This window comes from Danio rerio, chromosome 24 (assembly GCF_049306965.1).
Source record: "Danio rerio strain Tuebingen ecotype United States chromosome 24, GRCz12tu, whole genome shotgun sequence".
Taxonomy (NCBI): Eukaryota; Metazoa; Chordata; class Actinopteri; order Cypriniformes; family Danionidae; genus Danio; species Danio rerio.
Genome location: NC_133199.1, coordinates 42,067,414 through 42,080,170, shown reverse-complemented (window position 1 = coordinate 42,080,170; position 12,757 = coordinate 42,067,414). Strand labels below are relative to the sequence as shown.

The 12,757-nt window shown below is 37.6% G+C and overlaps 2 protein-coding genes across 12 annotated transcripts in view; both read left to right on the top strand.

The window, feature by feature from the left end:
- The window catches only part of LOC101884567 (SH3 and multiple ankyrin repeat domains protein 1), a 146,818-nt gene extending 140,108 nt beyond the window's left edge, over nt 1-6,710 (top strand). For all 7 annotated transcript variants that reach the window (XM_073941113.1, XM_073941112.1, XM_073941115.1 and 4 more), the window contains 2 exons: nt 404-1,507; nt 4,746-6,710. In XM_073941113.1, the coding sequence (XP_073797214.1) occupies nt 404-1,507; nt 4,746-4,827 (1,186 nt within the window). In that variant the 3' untranslated portion in view covers nt 4,828-6,710. The remainder of the gene's footprint in view (nt 1-403; nt 1,508-4,745) is intronic.
- A 1,569-nt stretch (nt 6,711-8,279) lies between these two features.
- Nucleotides 8,280-12,757, top strand: part of zgc:91999 — a 31,853-nt gene continuing 27,375 nt past the window's right edge. For 3 of the 5 annotated variants that reach the window (XM_073940263.1, XM_073940264.1, XM_073940265.1), the window contains exon 1: nt 8,280-8,384. The gene's annotated coding sequence lies outside the window, so the exon portion shown is untranslated. 5 annotated transcript variants of the gene reach the window in all.

The following is a 12,757-nucleotide window of genomic DNA, read 5'->3' as shown; positions in this document are numbered from 1 at the left end:
TAACAAGTGAAATTATAAGTGTTTCCAGCCCTGAGGGTTGTACTGGGTTGCAGCTGGAGAGGCAACCACTTTGTAAAACATTTTTCAGAGTAAGTTGCCGGAATTTGCCAGGGAGTTGGTGGTTCATTCTGCTGTGACGACCCCTGAACAAAAAGCAGGGAATAAGCCTAGAGAAAGTGTTTTTCCTGTTAGTTTAGTTGGTTTATGTTTAATATTTTGCACAATACCTTTTCCTATATACCAACCATAGTGAGGGTAAAAACAGGTTTTAATACACAATTAGACTATTTTATCAATGTCGTGGCAAACTTTTCAGTGGCAAGCAACTCTTATATTTTTATTGATAATTTGGTTTAAACTGTATACTTATGTTGTTTACACACATTTATTTACCTTTTCACAGGTTTCCAGGTGATCCCTCTGGCTGCGCACCTCTCCTCCCGGCTACTGCACAGTCTCTCCAACACTCCTTCTCTCCAAACATGCCCCCAAACTCTTTAACATCTAACTGCCCCAATGTGGCGCTCAACCCAAACCCTGTACCATCATCCCCACTTCCTCTAACATCTCTAACCCCAGCTTTAACCCCGACCCCATTACCTCTAACCCCAACCCCAGCTCCCCCTCCACTCAAAGACTGGACACCATCAAATTCCCCCATTTCTTTTCCTCATGGGATTTTATCCCCTCCATCACTCCCCCATGCTCCACTCTCTCCTCTTTCCCTGGCGCATGCACCACTCTCACCTCCATCATTACCTCATCCACCCATTTCTCCGATATCTCTTTCTCATGCGCCGCTTTCTCCTTCTGCTGTCCCCCATCCACCCCTTTCTCCATCCTATTCGCCTTATCCTTTATCTCCAAAGCATCGCTCTAAATATCGTGGTAAAGTTTCAGAATTCCAGTTTTCTGGGCCAGAGCTGCGGCGTGCTGAATCCCATTCATACGCTCAGCGCCGCCGAGCTCCGAGTCCCCTAATCTCCTGCTCGGACCATGTACAACCTGGACCTCCACGTCCATCTTCACTCCCTCTCTTTCCATCCACATCACTCTACGGCACTCCGTATGAAATGCAGCCCCCTTTAACACCCCCACTGGCAGTCACTCATCCATATTCAGACCATTTTTTCCCTCCAAATTCTCCTCTTTTCTCACTCCCATCCTCTGTGGTTCCTCAAAACCCCACGCTAGTCTCTGGCTCTCTCTCGCCTACCAATTTCCTGTCCGGAGGATCCTCCCCTTCTTGTATGGGTTACCCGCCCTTAACTCCACCTCCACCCAACCAACCTTTTGTGTCAAAGCCCCTCCCCTACTGGAGCAAATATGATGTTGCTGATTGGCTGACTTACCTAAATCTGGCAGAGCACCGGGAACGTTTTCTCGACAATGAGATCGACGGCTCTCATCTGCCTTCTCTGACAAAAGAGGACTTCCTGGATCTGGGTGTGAGTCGGGTCGGACACCGCATGAATATTGAGCGTGCGCTTAAGAGACTTACAGACAGGTGAGATAGGAAGATGAAGAAAATGAAGTGTAGAATTAGACAAACTTCAGAAGGCAAATTCTAGACAAAGTAGTGAGGGGGAAAATTAATAGCTTTTTCCAAACTAAAAATAACACCTTTTACATTTGTTTTTTTAATGGGCCACCATTTCATACATAAAACTAGCTCTGCATGGATAATTCTGCCTGCAGCTTTACTCGACAATAGTTAAATATTCTGCCCTTAATGTTTTTGTATGCTTAAGATGGTGTTTAGTAGAAGAGGTTTAGCTAAGTAAGGAAGACTTCATTTGATCACAAACCCATTTTTCATCGACTGTGAACTTCATAGACATTTATTTTACATGACTTTTTTGGACAAAGTTTTGGACACATCTGCTCATTCTTTATTATGAATGTTTTACAAAGTTACATAGTAAAGCCAAAGACTCTAGAACAGTGGTTTTCAAACTGGGGGCCACCAGATAGCGCTAGTGGGGCTGCAAAGAAATTTTAGATGAGGGGTAATCAATGGGCCCACCTAGATTAATTTTGTGTACCGCGTCATTCTGAAGGTTAATGTATTTCTTTATTATTATTTGAGCTCAAAAGTACCACAAATATTCAGCTTTATGCTTGTGTCTTTTGAATGCAGTTCACATTTTTGCACGCAGGAAAAGAAGCTCAGCGCAGCTATGCACAGGGACTTTTATTGAATAAGCGCTGCCAGCCAGGCGATTTTTGGCGACTTTTGGCGCTCGTCTGCTGCACCTGACGGCGTTTACCTTTCACTTACTCTTATCTCGTTTACGTAACTCCGCAGCTGTGTGGAGCTTTTTACTTAACTCCGCAGAGTGTGCGCCTGTCTGTGTTGCCTTCACTCATAGAAAACGAATAGCATTTTAAAGACATGGTGCAACATTGCACCTCGTCCACAGTCCATGTGTAATTGTGACGACTCACACACAAAATATGGCTTGATGGAATCCACTGAGAGCCGATCACAGTGAACACTGTGCTTGAAGATTTGATCAATAGATTGAAGCACTGAAAGCATGTCAACTCAGCTGACATTAAGTGAATCCAGAGCGTGAAAACATTCATTCATTTTCTGCCCCTTTTCCGGAGCCGGGTCGCAGGGGCAGCAGTCTTAGGAGAGAACCCCAGACTTCCCTCTCCCCAGACACTTCCTCCTCCAGGGGGATCCCGAGGCATTCCCAGACCAGCCGAGAGACATAGTCCCTCCAGCGTGTCATGGGTCTTCCCCGAGGCCTCCTTCCGGTGGGACATGCCTGGAACACCTTCCTAGGTAGGCATCCAGGAGGCATCCGAAACAGATGCCCGAGCCACCTCAGCTTACTTCTCTCAATGTGGAGGAGCAGCGGCTCTACTCTGAGCTCCTCCCGGGTGTCAGAGCTCCTCGCCCTATCCATAAGAGTGCGCCCTGCCAACCTTCAAAGGAAACTCATTTCGGCCGCTTGTATCTGAGATCTTGTCCTTTCGGTCATGATCCAAAGCTCATGACCATAGGTGAGAGTAGGAACGTAGATTGACCGTTAAATCGAGAGTTTTGCCTTTCGGCTTAGCTCTTTCTTTACCACAGCGGACCGGTACATTGTCTGCATTACTGCTGCCGCTGCATCAATCCGCCTGTCAATCTCACGTTCCATCCTTCCCTCACTCGTGAACAAAACCCCAAGATACTTAAACTCCTCTACCTGGGGTAAGGACTTTCCTTCAACCTGGAGATGGCAAACCACCTTTTTCCAGTGGAGAACCATGGACTCGGAATTGGAGGTGCTGATTCTCATCCCAGCCGCGTCACACTCGAGTGTAAATAATACAATTTAAAATGTCTTTAGTAAAGTTTTCTTTCGAGGGTTTTTTTTTTTTTTTTTGCGTCATTTTTATTTTTTGGGTCGGCCCCAAAAAATTCACCCTACACAAAGGGGCCCTCGGCAGAAAAAGTTTAAAAACCACTGCTCTAGAATACACAAGACGTGTCACTCGTTTCTTTTTGAATGGGGAAAAGTGTAACCATCATTATAGTTAATAAAGCCACACCTACTAGTACAGAAGCCAATCAGCGATCACTATATGGCGAATAAAGCCTGTCTTCCAGTACAGGAGCCAATCGACTGATGATACTCTGAGGGAGGGGCTCGAACCAGATGTGAGCTACTGCAGATTTTGCGATTTGCATGTTTAGAAAGTAAACTAGGCAACGCAGTGGCGCAGTAGGTAGTGCTGTCGCCTCACAGCAAAAAGGTCGCTAGTTTGAGTCTCGGCTAGGTCAGTTGACGTTTCTGTGTGGAGTTTGCATGTTCTCCTTGCGTTCGCGTGAGTTTCCTCCAGGTTCTCCGGTTTCCCCCACAGTCCAAAGACATGCTGTACAGGTGAATTGGGTAGGCTAAATTGTCCGTAGTGTATGAGTGTGAATGAATGTGTATGGATGTTTGCCAAAGATGGGTTGCAGCTGGAAGGGCATCCGCTGCGTAAAAACATATGCTGGATAAGTTGGCGGTTCATTCCGCTGTGGCGACCCCAGATTAATAAAGAGATTAAGCCGAAAAGAAAATGAATGAATGAATGAAATTAAACTAAAGGGACAGTTCTTATTTAATTTTAGTAATGAATCTTAATATGAAATTCAATAATAAGTTTGGCAAACAGTTTTGAGAATTTAATGTTTCCCCACTCAGACAGAATGCCCGAGCGTACTGCCCGAGAGGTGTTTCAAAGATGGCGGCCGAGTGAAATGACTTGCCTTAAAGGGACTTTGGTAAAGCATGACAATTTTAATTGTTAAATTCTGACTAATCTTAAGAGGTGTATCACGGGATGCTCAACCATTTTCTTTCAGTATTTAGAAATCTAAAACAAGCAGATGTGTTTCTATTAAAAGGTCACGAAAAGCAAAAACTCAGTCAAATGTGTCCAAACCTTTGACTACAAGCGAATAACATAAACGCACCAAATTATGATTTTTCACACGCCATTTAAGACCACAAAAATCCATCCAATCAATTGAACTCCAGCTCATTCCTCCAGTTAGCCATGGCATTTCTTTGAAATTGCACGACTGCTACGTGCCCTATAATTACATACTGCACACTTACGTAACTTTAATTGCTTTTTGAATGCCAAATTCTTCATCTTAGTCTGTAGATGATCAGTTTATCAAGCACTTTCCTTTCTTACCTCATGCTCTGCCTCCTTTCTTTTCTTTTCCTTTCCCCCCACCCTTCCATGTTTTCTAGGCTCTCCTCTGCTTTCTCTGTCTCCACTGTTTCTTCTGAAGGGCAGAACGAACGCATGAGAGATGAGGCAACTCAGAGCTAGAAGAGAGTATTAGGGAGGACCAGTTAGAGGATAGAAAGAGACAATGGGGTTAGACAAAAGCGCTCGGGATCAAGGGGAAAGACTTCCACTGAAGGACAGAGATGGGCATGATTGCGATGGAGAAGTGCTATGAAATACTTGAACACTCTCGCAGATCGAACGCTAAAGTCATCCTGAGCGTGTTTGTCGTCAAGATGGGCAAAAACGACTTCAGCCAATCAGAGACAGACAGAGAGAATGTACTTCTTTCATTGATTTTTTTTTTTGGGGGGGTGACGAGATCAAAAGGTGTAATGACTTTTAGTAACATTATTATATTAATACAAATGAGGCTAATGTGAGTATTTTAGCGTCATGACATGCAGGCTTTTTAATTCATCTGAAAATATGATGATTAAAGTCAACATGCAGCCAGAGTGGACCCCATTTACTTTTTAATAGTGTGTCTTTTCCAGGAACATATAAAAATGTCATATTTATCCATCCAATCAGTTTGTAAAACACTGAAAACTTGCGCCCTGCCTTACGTTTTATTTATTTTTTAATCATTGAATGTATTGCACAAGAAAGCGAAATGGGCCACCGACTGCTTCATGTTGACTTTACAACCCAGGCTCATTGTGGAAACGTAGTCCCGCGGACGTTTCTGGAGACCGCGGAATATGTCCCGGCGGGTACGTACGGCTGCAGTTTTTGTTTTCGCCAATGAGGTCGCTGTTGCACGCTTTTTCGCACCTCAGACGTCTCTCGCGGGCGCGAACCTTGCGTGAAGCCGCCGGAGGCCGCTGTCCGACTGACCAGATGATTGACTGCGCGACCGGCCAATCGGCCGACTCGCCCTCCTCCTTCCCTGAACCCAACCAATTTTACCGATCGACCCGCCCGTCCGCTCGCTTCCCTAAACCCGAGCAACAGTTCACAAAAGCCGTCCAAAAAAAGAAAAGCCCTGATTTTTTTTATTCCACCGCGTTTTCGGATTTCACCGCGTTCTCACCCTGTCACGAAATTCGTTCACTTAATATTTGGGATTCTGTTTTTGTCTTACGTGATTGCTGGAGCTGCTCTTCCTAGGACTCGAAACCGGTTGACCCCTCGACCCTTCTCTGCATCTCGAGCCTGCCGACGTACACACTGAGCTGAGTGGACAAACGGGTTGCAGCGGGGAAGCCCTCCACAAGGAGGTAAGGCAATCGCGAAAGGGAACAGCGTTACACCGCCCCGCAGCGTTCGATTGAAAAAAAAAAACGCGGCCGTACGTACCCCCCAGGACGTATTCCCCTGTCTCCAGAAACGTCTGCGGGACTACGTTTTCAGAATGAGCTTGGGTTGTGACTTTAAGCTGTAAAAGCTCTAAAAAGACGCCATCATAATAACAATAATAACCATGTAATGATTAAGTATGTAAGTGTTTTAATACCGTAAGCAGAATCAGTCTTCCAAAGATCAGAACACAATGAAAGAACCCATCGTTTATATTGCTTAAGTGCGCTCTTGTTATGCTATACAAACACACACACACCTGCACACTAATACGCACTCAATGTGTGTGTGTGTGTGTGCATGTGTGTGTTTTGTTATGGCGGTGGTGGTTGTTTTATAGGAGTAAAGCGTAACTCCATTTCATTTGAAAATATATTTAAGGATATAGGAACAAAGAAAATATATATATACAGTATATGTGTGTGTGTGCGTGTGTGTGTGCGTGTGCGTGTGCAAGTGTGTGTGTGTGTGTGTGTGGAAATGTATGCAGAATTAAAGTATATATATATATATATATATATAAATATCAGATATTTCTATTGTTCTGTACAATAATTGATGAATATGATGATACATAAGCTCTGCTTAAGAGGTTTGAATAAATTATTCTCTTGTTGAATTTATTCTCAATTATTTCTTGACTGATTTCTTTTAATTTTTTTATCTGTTTTCACTCGATTTGTTGGGTTTATTCTCAATTAATTCCTGACTAAACGTTCTTTATTCATTTCTTCAGTCTGTTTTTACTGTATTTATTAAGTTTATTCTTCTTTGTTTATTTTTTCAGCCTGTTTTTACTGTATTTATTGAGTTTATACTTAATTTCTTCACCTTTCTTCATTTTTTCAGTCTGTTTTTACTGTATTTGTTGAGTTTATTCTTCTTTCTTTATTTTTTCAGTCTGTTTTTACTGTATTTGTTGAGTTTATACTTCTTTGTTTATTTTTTTCAGTCTGTTTTCTCTGTATTTGTTGAGTTTATTCTTCTTTATTTATTTTTTCAGTCTGTTTTTACTGTATTTGTTGAGTTTATACTTCTTTGTTTATTTTTTTCAGTCTGTTTTCTCTGTATTTGTTGAGTTTATTCTTCTTTATTTATTTATTTAGTCTGTTTTCTCTGTATTTGTTGAGTTTATTTTTTATTTATTCGCCTTTCCTCATTTTTTCAGTCTGTTTTCACTGTATTTGTTGAGTTTATTCTTCTTTCTTTATTTCTTCAGTCTGTTTTCTCTGTATTTGTTGAGTTTATACTTAATTTATTCATCTTTCCTAATTTTTTCATTGTTTTTACTGTATTTGTTGAGCTTGTACTGAATTTATTCTTCTTTATTTATTTTTTCAGTCTGTTTTCACTGTATTTGTTAAGTTTATTCCCAGTTTATTCTACTTTATTTGTTTTTTCAGTCTGTGTTTACTGTATTTGTTAAGTTTATTCTTAATATATTCTTTTTTTCTTCATATTTCAGTCTGTTTTTACTGTATTTGTTGAGTTTATTCTCAATTTATTCTTTTTTTCAGTCTGTTTTCACTGTGCTTTGAGTTTATTCTTTACATTAAATTATTATTATTATTATTATTATTATTATTATTATGATTATTATTTATTATTATTATTATTATTATTATTATTATTATTATTATTATATTTTTATTATTATATATTATTTATTTTTTCAGTTTGATTTCACCGTATGCTTTTTAACTGTGTGTTCAACCATTGCTCTACTGACGAATCAGCCATTAGGGTGAGTGAATAATTACTCTTTTATTTTAGGATGAACTATTCCTTGATTCCCACAGGTCTTGTTCAGCCAAATATGATGCTGTAGAGATCACATGACACTGTTTCTGTTGCCGAGGTGATGAACTCTGATATTAAACAATCCTCAACATGCACTCAAGCAGTGTTATATGCTTAGGTACAGTAAGTGCTTAACCTCTTTCAAACCTTTTTGATGCCGCTGTGATCGCCTTTGAGCTGTAAACACACTAATTGCTTCACATGTTGGCAGTTTTCACTGTAAGATGTGATTGGCAGAGAGCTGAAATAACTCTCACATTCTACAACACACTTAAATTTCACACCTGACAACTCATTTGCACTGAGATGAGAGAGAATGTGTGTGTGTCTATATGTGTGTGAGGAGGAATACACACTTGCATGTACATATGCACCTCAGCGACAGCTGCACTGGACTGAACGTCACACAGACAGCGAGAGACGGACAGATATGGAAGAGAAGTGAAGGAAACTGAAGGAGGACAAAGAACGTAAGAAAAAAAGTCTTGGACTGAGAGGTCAGATTTACTTTTTCCAGTTTAAGTCGACTGTACTGTTTAAGGGTAGATTTGTGTGCACTTTATTCAACAGATTGTGCATTTTATAAGAAATTACTGATCATATAAGGTAAATAAATAGGTTTAAGTTGGGTTTGTTGAGCTTAGTTTTGTACATGCAAAACCTTAAAATAAAGTCCTGCACAAGTTACTACTAATAAGAAAATATATTTTGGTCATTGTATTTGCTATTCACATTTACCGTTTGCTTTTTATAGTAAATTGTACACTTTTGGACAAAACACTTATTTTATTCCTCCAGTATGTGCTTGTATATATACAAGTGCTTGTATTATATATATAAATAAAATAATGCAAAACAGTTGGCGAGACTATATTTTGATGGTCCATTTGAGTATTAGTAGACTGTCTGCTTAACATTTTATGATGCTGCTTCTTCAACAGGCATTTAACTGAATATAAGAAACTTTGCTAGAAAATGTCAACTTGCACTAAGCATAACCCCAACCTAACAGTCTGTTTATAATCCAATGAGAATTAGTTGACATAAAAATGCAATGTATCTTAAATGCAACAAACGAACCATCAAAATAAAGTGTGACCAAATAGTTTCCGTCAGATGCATGTCACATCAACTTCTCAGTTGTAAATGCACACTAATTTGTTGACTGTGAATTATTGCAACTTTACAACCTCAGGAAAATAGGATTTTGTTATTAGTATTGTCTGAATTTTACTTGTTAAACTTTGCTACGCAAAAGTAAAAAGCTTTACATGAAAAAAAGTGTGTTTAGTCTTCTAAATGGCTTTTTTAGTGCTGTCATTATGTTGTTTTTATAGTTTTGCACTGTAACATCAATACTGAATTCTTATTATTAATTTAATAGGTGATTTAAATGTGATGTTTGAATATATAGTTTTGTCTTATTTACAGGGTATCTGTGGGGTCTTAAAAAGTCTTAAAATGACTTAAATAAAAAAAAATAAATAAATAAAAAAAAAAAAAAAAATATATATATATATATATATATATATATATATATATATATATATATATATATATATATATATATATATATATATATATATATATATATATAAAATTTAGGCCTAGAGAAAATATTTTGTTGTTGGTCTTAAATCCTTAATTTTAATAGTTGTCAAAGTAATGCTACCCAATCGGACTGAAACCCATCCAATCACCAACAATCTATCTAAATAATGTTTATATTTACATTTATATTTATAAATTTTTATAATTTTATAATATATAGAATTTTTTATGTATATATATTTTTTTAAATATTTCCCTAATTATTTTTAACAGAGCAAGGAAATTTTCACAGTATGTCTGATCATATTTTTTCTTCTGGAAAAAATCCTATTTGTTTTATTTCGGCTAGATTTAAAGCAGTTTTTAATTTTTTAAACACCAATTTAAGGCCAAAATTATTAGCCCCTTTAAGCTGTTTTTTTTTTCCTGATTGTCTACAGAATAAATCATTGTTAACTTGCCTAATTACCATAACCTGCCTAGTTAACCTAATTAACCTAGTTAAGCCTTTAAATGTCACTTTAAGCTTTAAAGAAGTGTCTTGAAAAATATCTAGTCTAATATTATTTACTGTCATCATAGCAAAGATAAAATAAATCAGTTATTAGAGATGAGTTATTAATAATATTATGTTTAGAAATGTGATTAAAAAAAACTGCTCTCCCTTAATCAGAAATTGGGGGAAAAAAGGGGTGCTAATAATTCTGACTTCAACTGTATGTATGTATATATATATATATATATATATATATATATATATATATATATATATATATATATATATATATATATATATATATATATATATATATATATATATATATATATAAGAAGGTGTTTATTCCACAACAGCTGTTAGACATTTTACAGCAAATTTGTTTTATTAAACTCCCTAGAACAAAAAAACAATTACACAATTCCTCATGATAATAACAGCAATATATATATTCCATTTACACAAAAAATATTTACAGAAGAAAGTATGAGTGGACATAATATTTGTAAATAGACATGAAACTTAAGGTTTTGTAACAAACGCATTAGATTGAATAGGAGTTATACTTTAATCAGGACCAAAAGCACACAGATATATTTCACTTACTTCATAATAAATATACTTTTAACAATGTTGAACTTGTTGTTAAAAAAAAGAAACATGTTGAAAAAAGTGTATACAATTAAAGTTTTCTTGTTTTAATACATTAAAATATGTGATTAAGCAATAACTACATTAGATTTTATTTATTTTTTTTACAAACACCATAGGTCTATTACCAAAAATCCTTAGTGTTTATCCCCAAACAAGTCTAAAATATATAATAATAATGGTCTTAAAATGGTCCTAAAATGTATTTGATTTGGTGAAACCTGCAGAAACCCTGTATTTGATATGCAACTGTGATTCCCCTGTTTGTGTCAAGTGTTCTGTCCTGAGTTTGCAGTCAGGAACTCATGTAAATATTTGACATGTTTATAGTGAATTCCTTGTATTTTTAATCTGTCCCTGCTGTCTTAATGTTTTATTTTAGATACGTCTTTGGTTTACAGCACACTAAGCAGTGATCATTTTTATTGAATGTATTTAATTTGACACAATTGGCGTCTTATTAGAATGACATATGGGCTCATTAATAGAAAATGACTCCTGAGGGCAAATATCGCTCCTGTAGAAATGAAGTCTGTTGTGGATGTATTTTGCAGAGCGTGTGCATGTAAGATGACCTACCAGCTCTTGTTTATTTGGAGTCGCATGGCTGGAATTCTAGGGAGGGGTGAATGCTATTTCTGATCCCAGATTCCTGTATCCACACACACACACAGAGAGAGAGAGACACGCCCTTAAATTAACACATGAAGATGCAGCGACGTCCATTCATTATTTTGGTGCTCTGTTAATCAGCTAGTTTGCTTAGTTTTTGGATGTCTTTTTGCTTAAGGCATTGATTATGTCAGCACATTTCAGAGATGTTTATCAACATTGCTGACGGTGTCCAGTTGCAGTCATGCATGCAGTAAATCCCAGACTGATTCACATGGACAGTTGCATGCTCTGGATTACAGCCAGAACCTTTTTTATCTGTCAGACTTTACTGAGCTCCGCAAATTCACACGTTGATCACATTCAATAGAGATCATGAAGGCATTCATAAACTGAATCATATGTTTTAGAAACATTTGACAAACTTAGAGTAAACTTTAACAAGCAATTTAAAAAAAATGACTAGAAGTGACACGGTGGCTCAGTGGTTAGCACTGTCGCCTCACAGCAAGAAGGTCTCTGGTTCAAGTCCCGGCTGGGTCAGTTTTCATTTCTGAATGGAGTTTGCATGTTCTCCCTGTTTTGGCGTGGGTTTCCTCCAGGTGCTCCCATCACTGGGAAACATCCACACACACATTCACACACACTCATACACTAAAGACAATTTAGCCTACCCAATTCACCTGTACAGCATGTCTTTGGACTGTGGGGGAAACCGGAGCACCTGGAGGAAACCCACGCGAAGGCAGGGAGAACATGCAAACTCCACACAGAAACGCCAACTAAGCCGAGGTTTGAGCCAGCGACCTTGCTGTGAGGCGAAAGCACTACCTACTGCGCCACTGCCTCGCCATTATTATTTAAATTATTATTATTTTTTCCATCTGTATCCAGTTATTCGTATGTATATAATTTTCTTAAATTGGTATTTATGTATTTATTGTTGTGTTAAGTTAATGAATGAGAGGCTAGGGGGTGGGATTAATAATAGAAAATACATTACTGTATACCTTTCGATATTTAATTTGTATTGTCATACAAAAGACCAATAAAAAAGATTGAAATAAAATGTTAGTTTCATTGTTGATGTTTTAAACTCTGGGCATGTGACAAGGTGAAATCTGTAATTTTGACACCTAAAAGGAGGTTGAATAGTATGAAAAATATATAACAGAAAGCTAGTAATTTGTTTAAAAGTAGGTTTTATTGTTAGTTTGACAAAGAAAAAGGAATTTAAAATGAAACTGTATATATTTTTGCATATATAATCAAAGGACAAAGTGCCCGTAGTTGAAGAATTACTCATTAGTAGACTGTCTGCTTAACACCTGTTGATGCTGCTCCTTCAGACATTTAACTGACTATAAGAAACTTTAAGTACATGTCAACTTACACTAACCCCAAACTAACAGTCTACTTATAATCTAATGAGAAAAATGCAACTAAAATTCAACAAACGGACCATCAAAGTAAAGTGTGACCTATTTTTTGTGATTGTATGTACAGTATGTCATATGAAATTACCTCACATTAACAGCCCTCAAGCCTATTTAGGTCTTT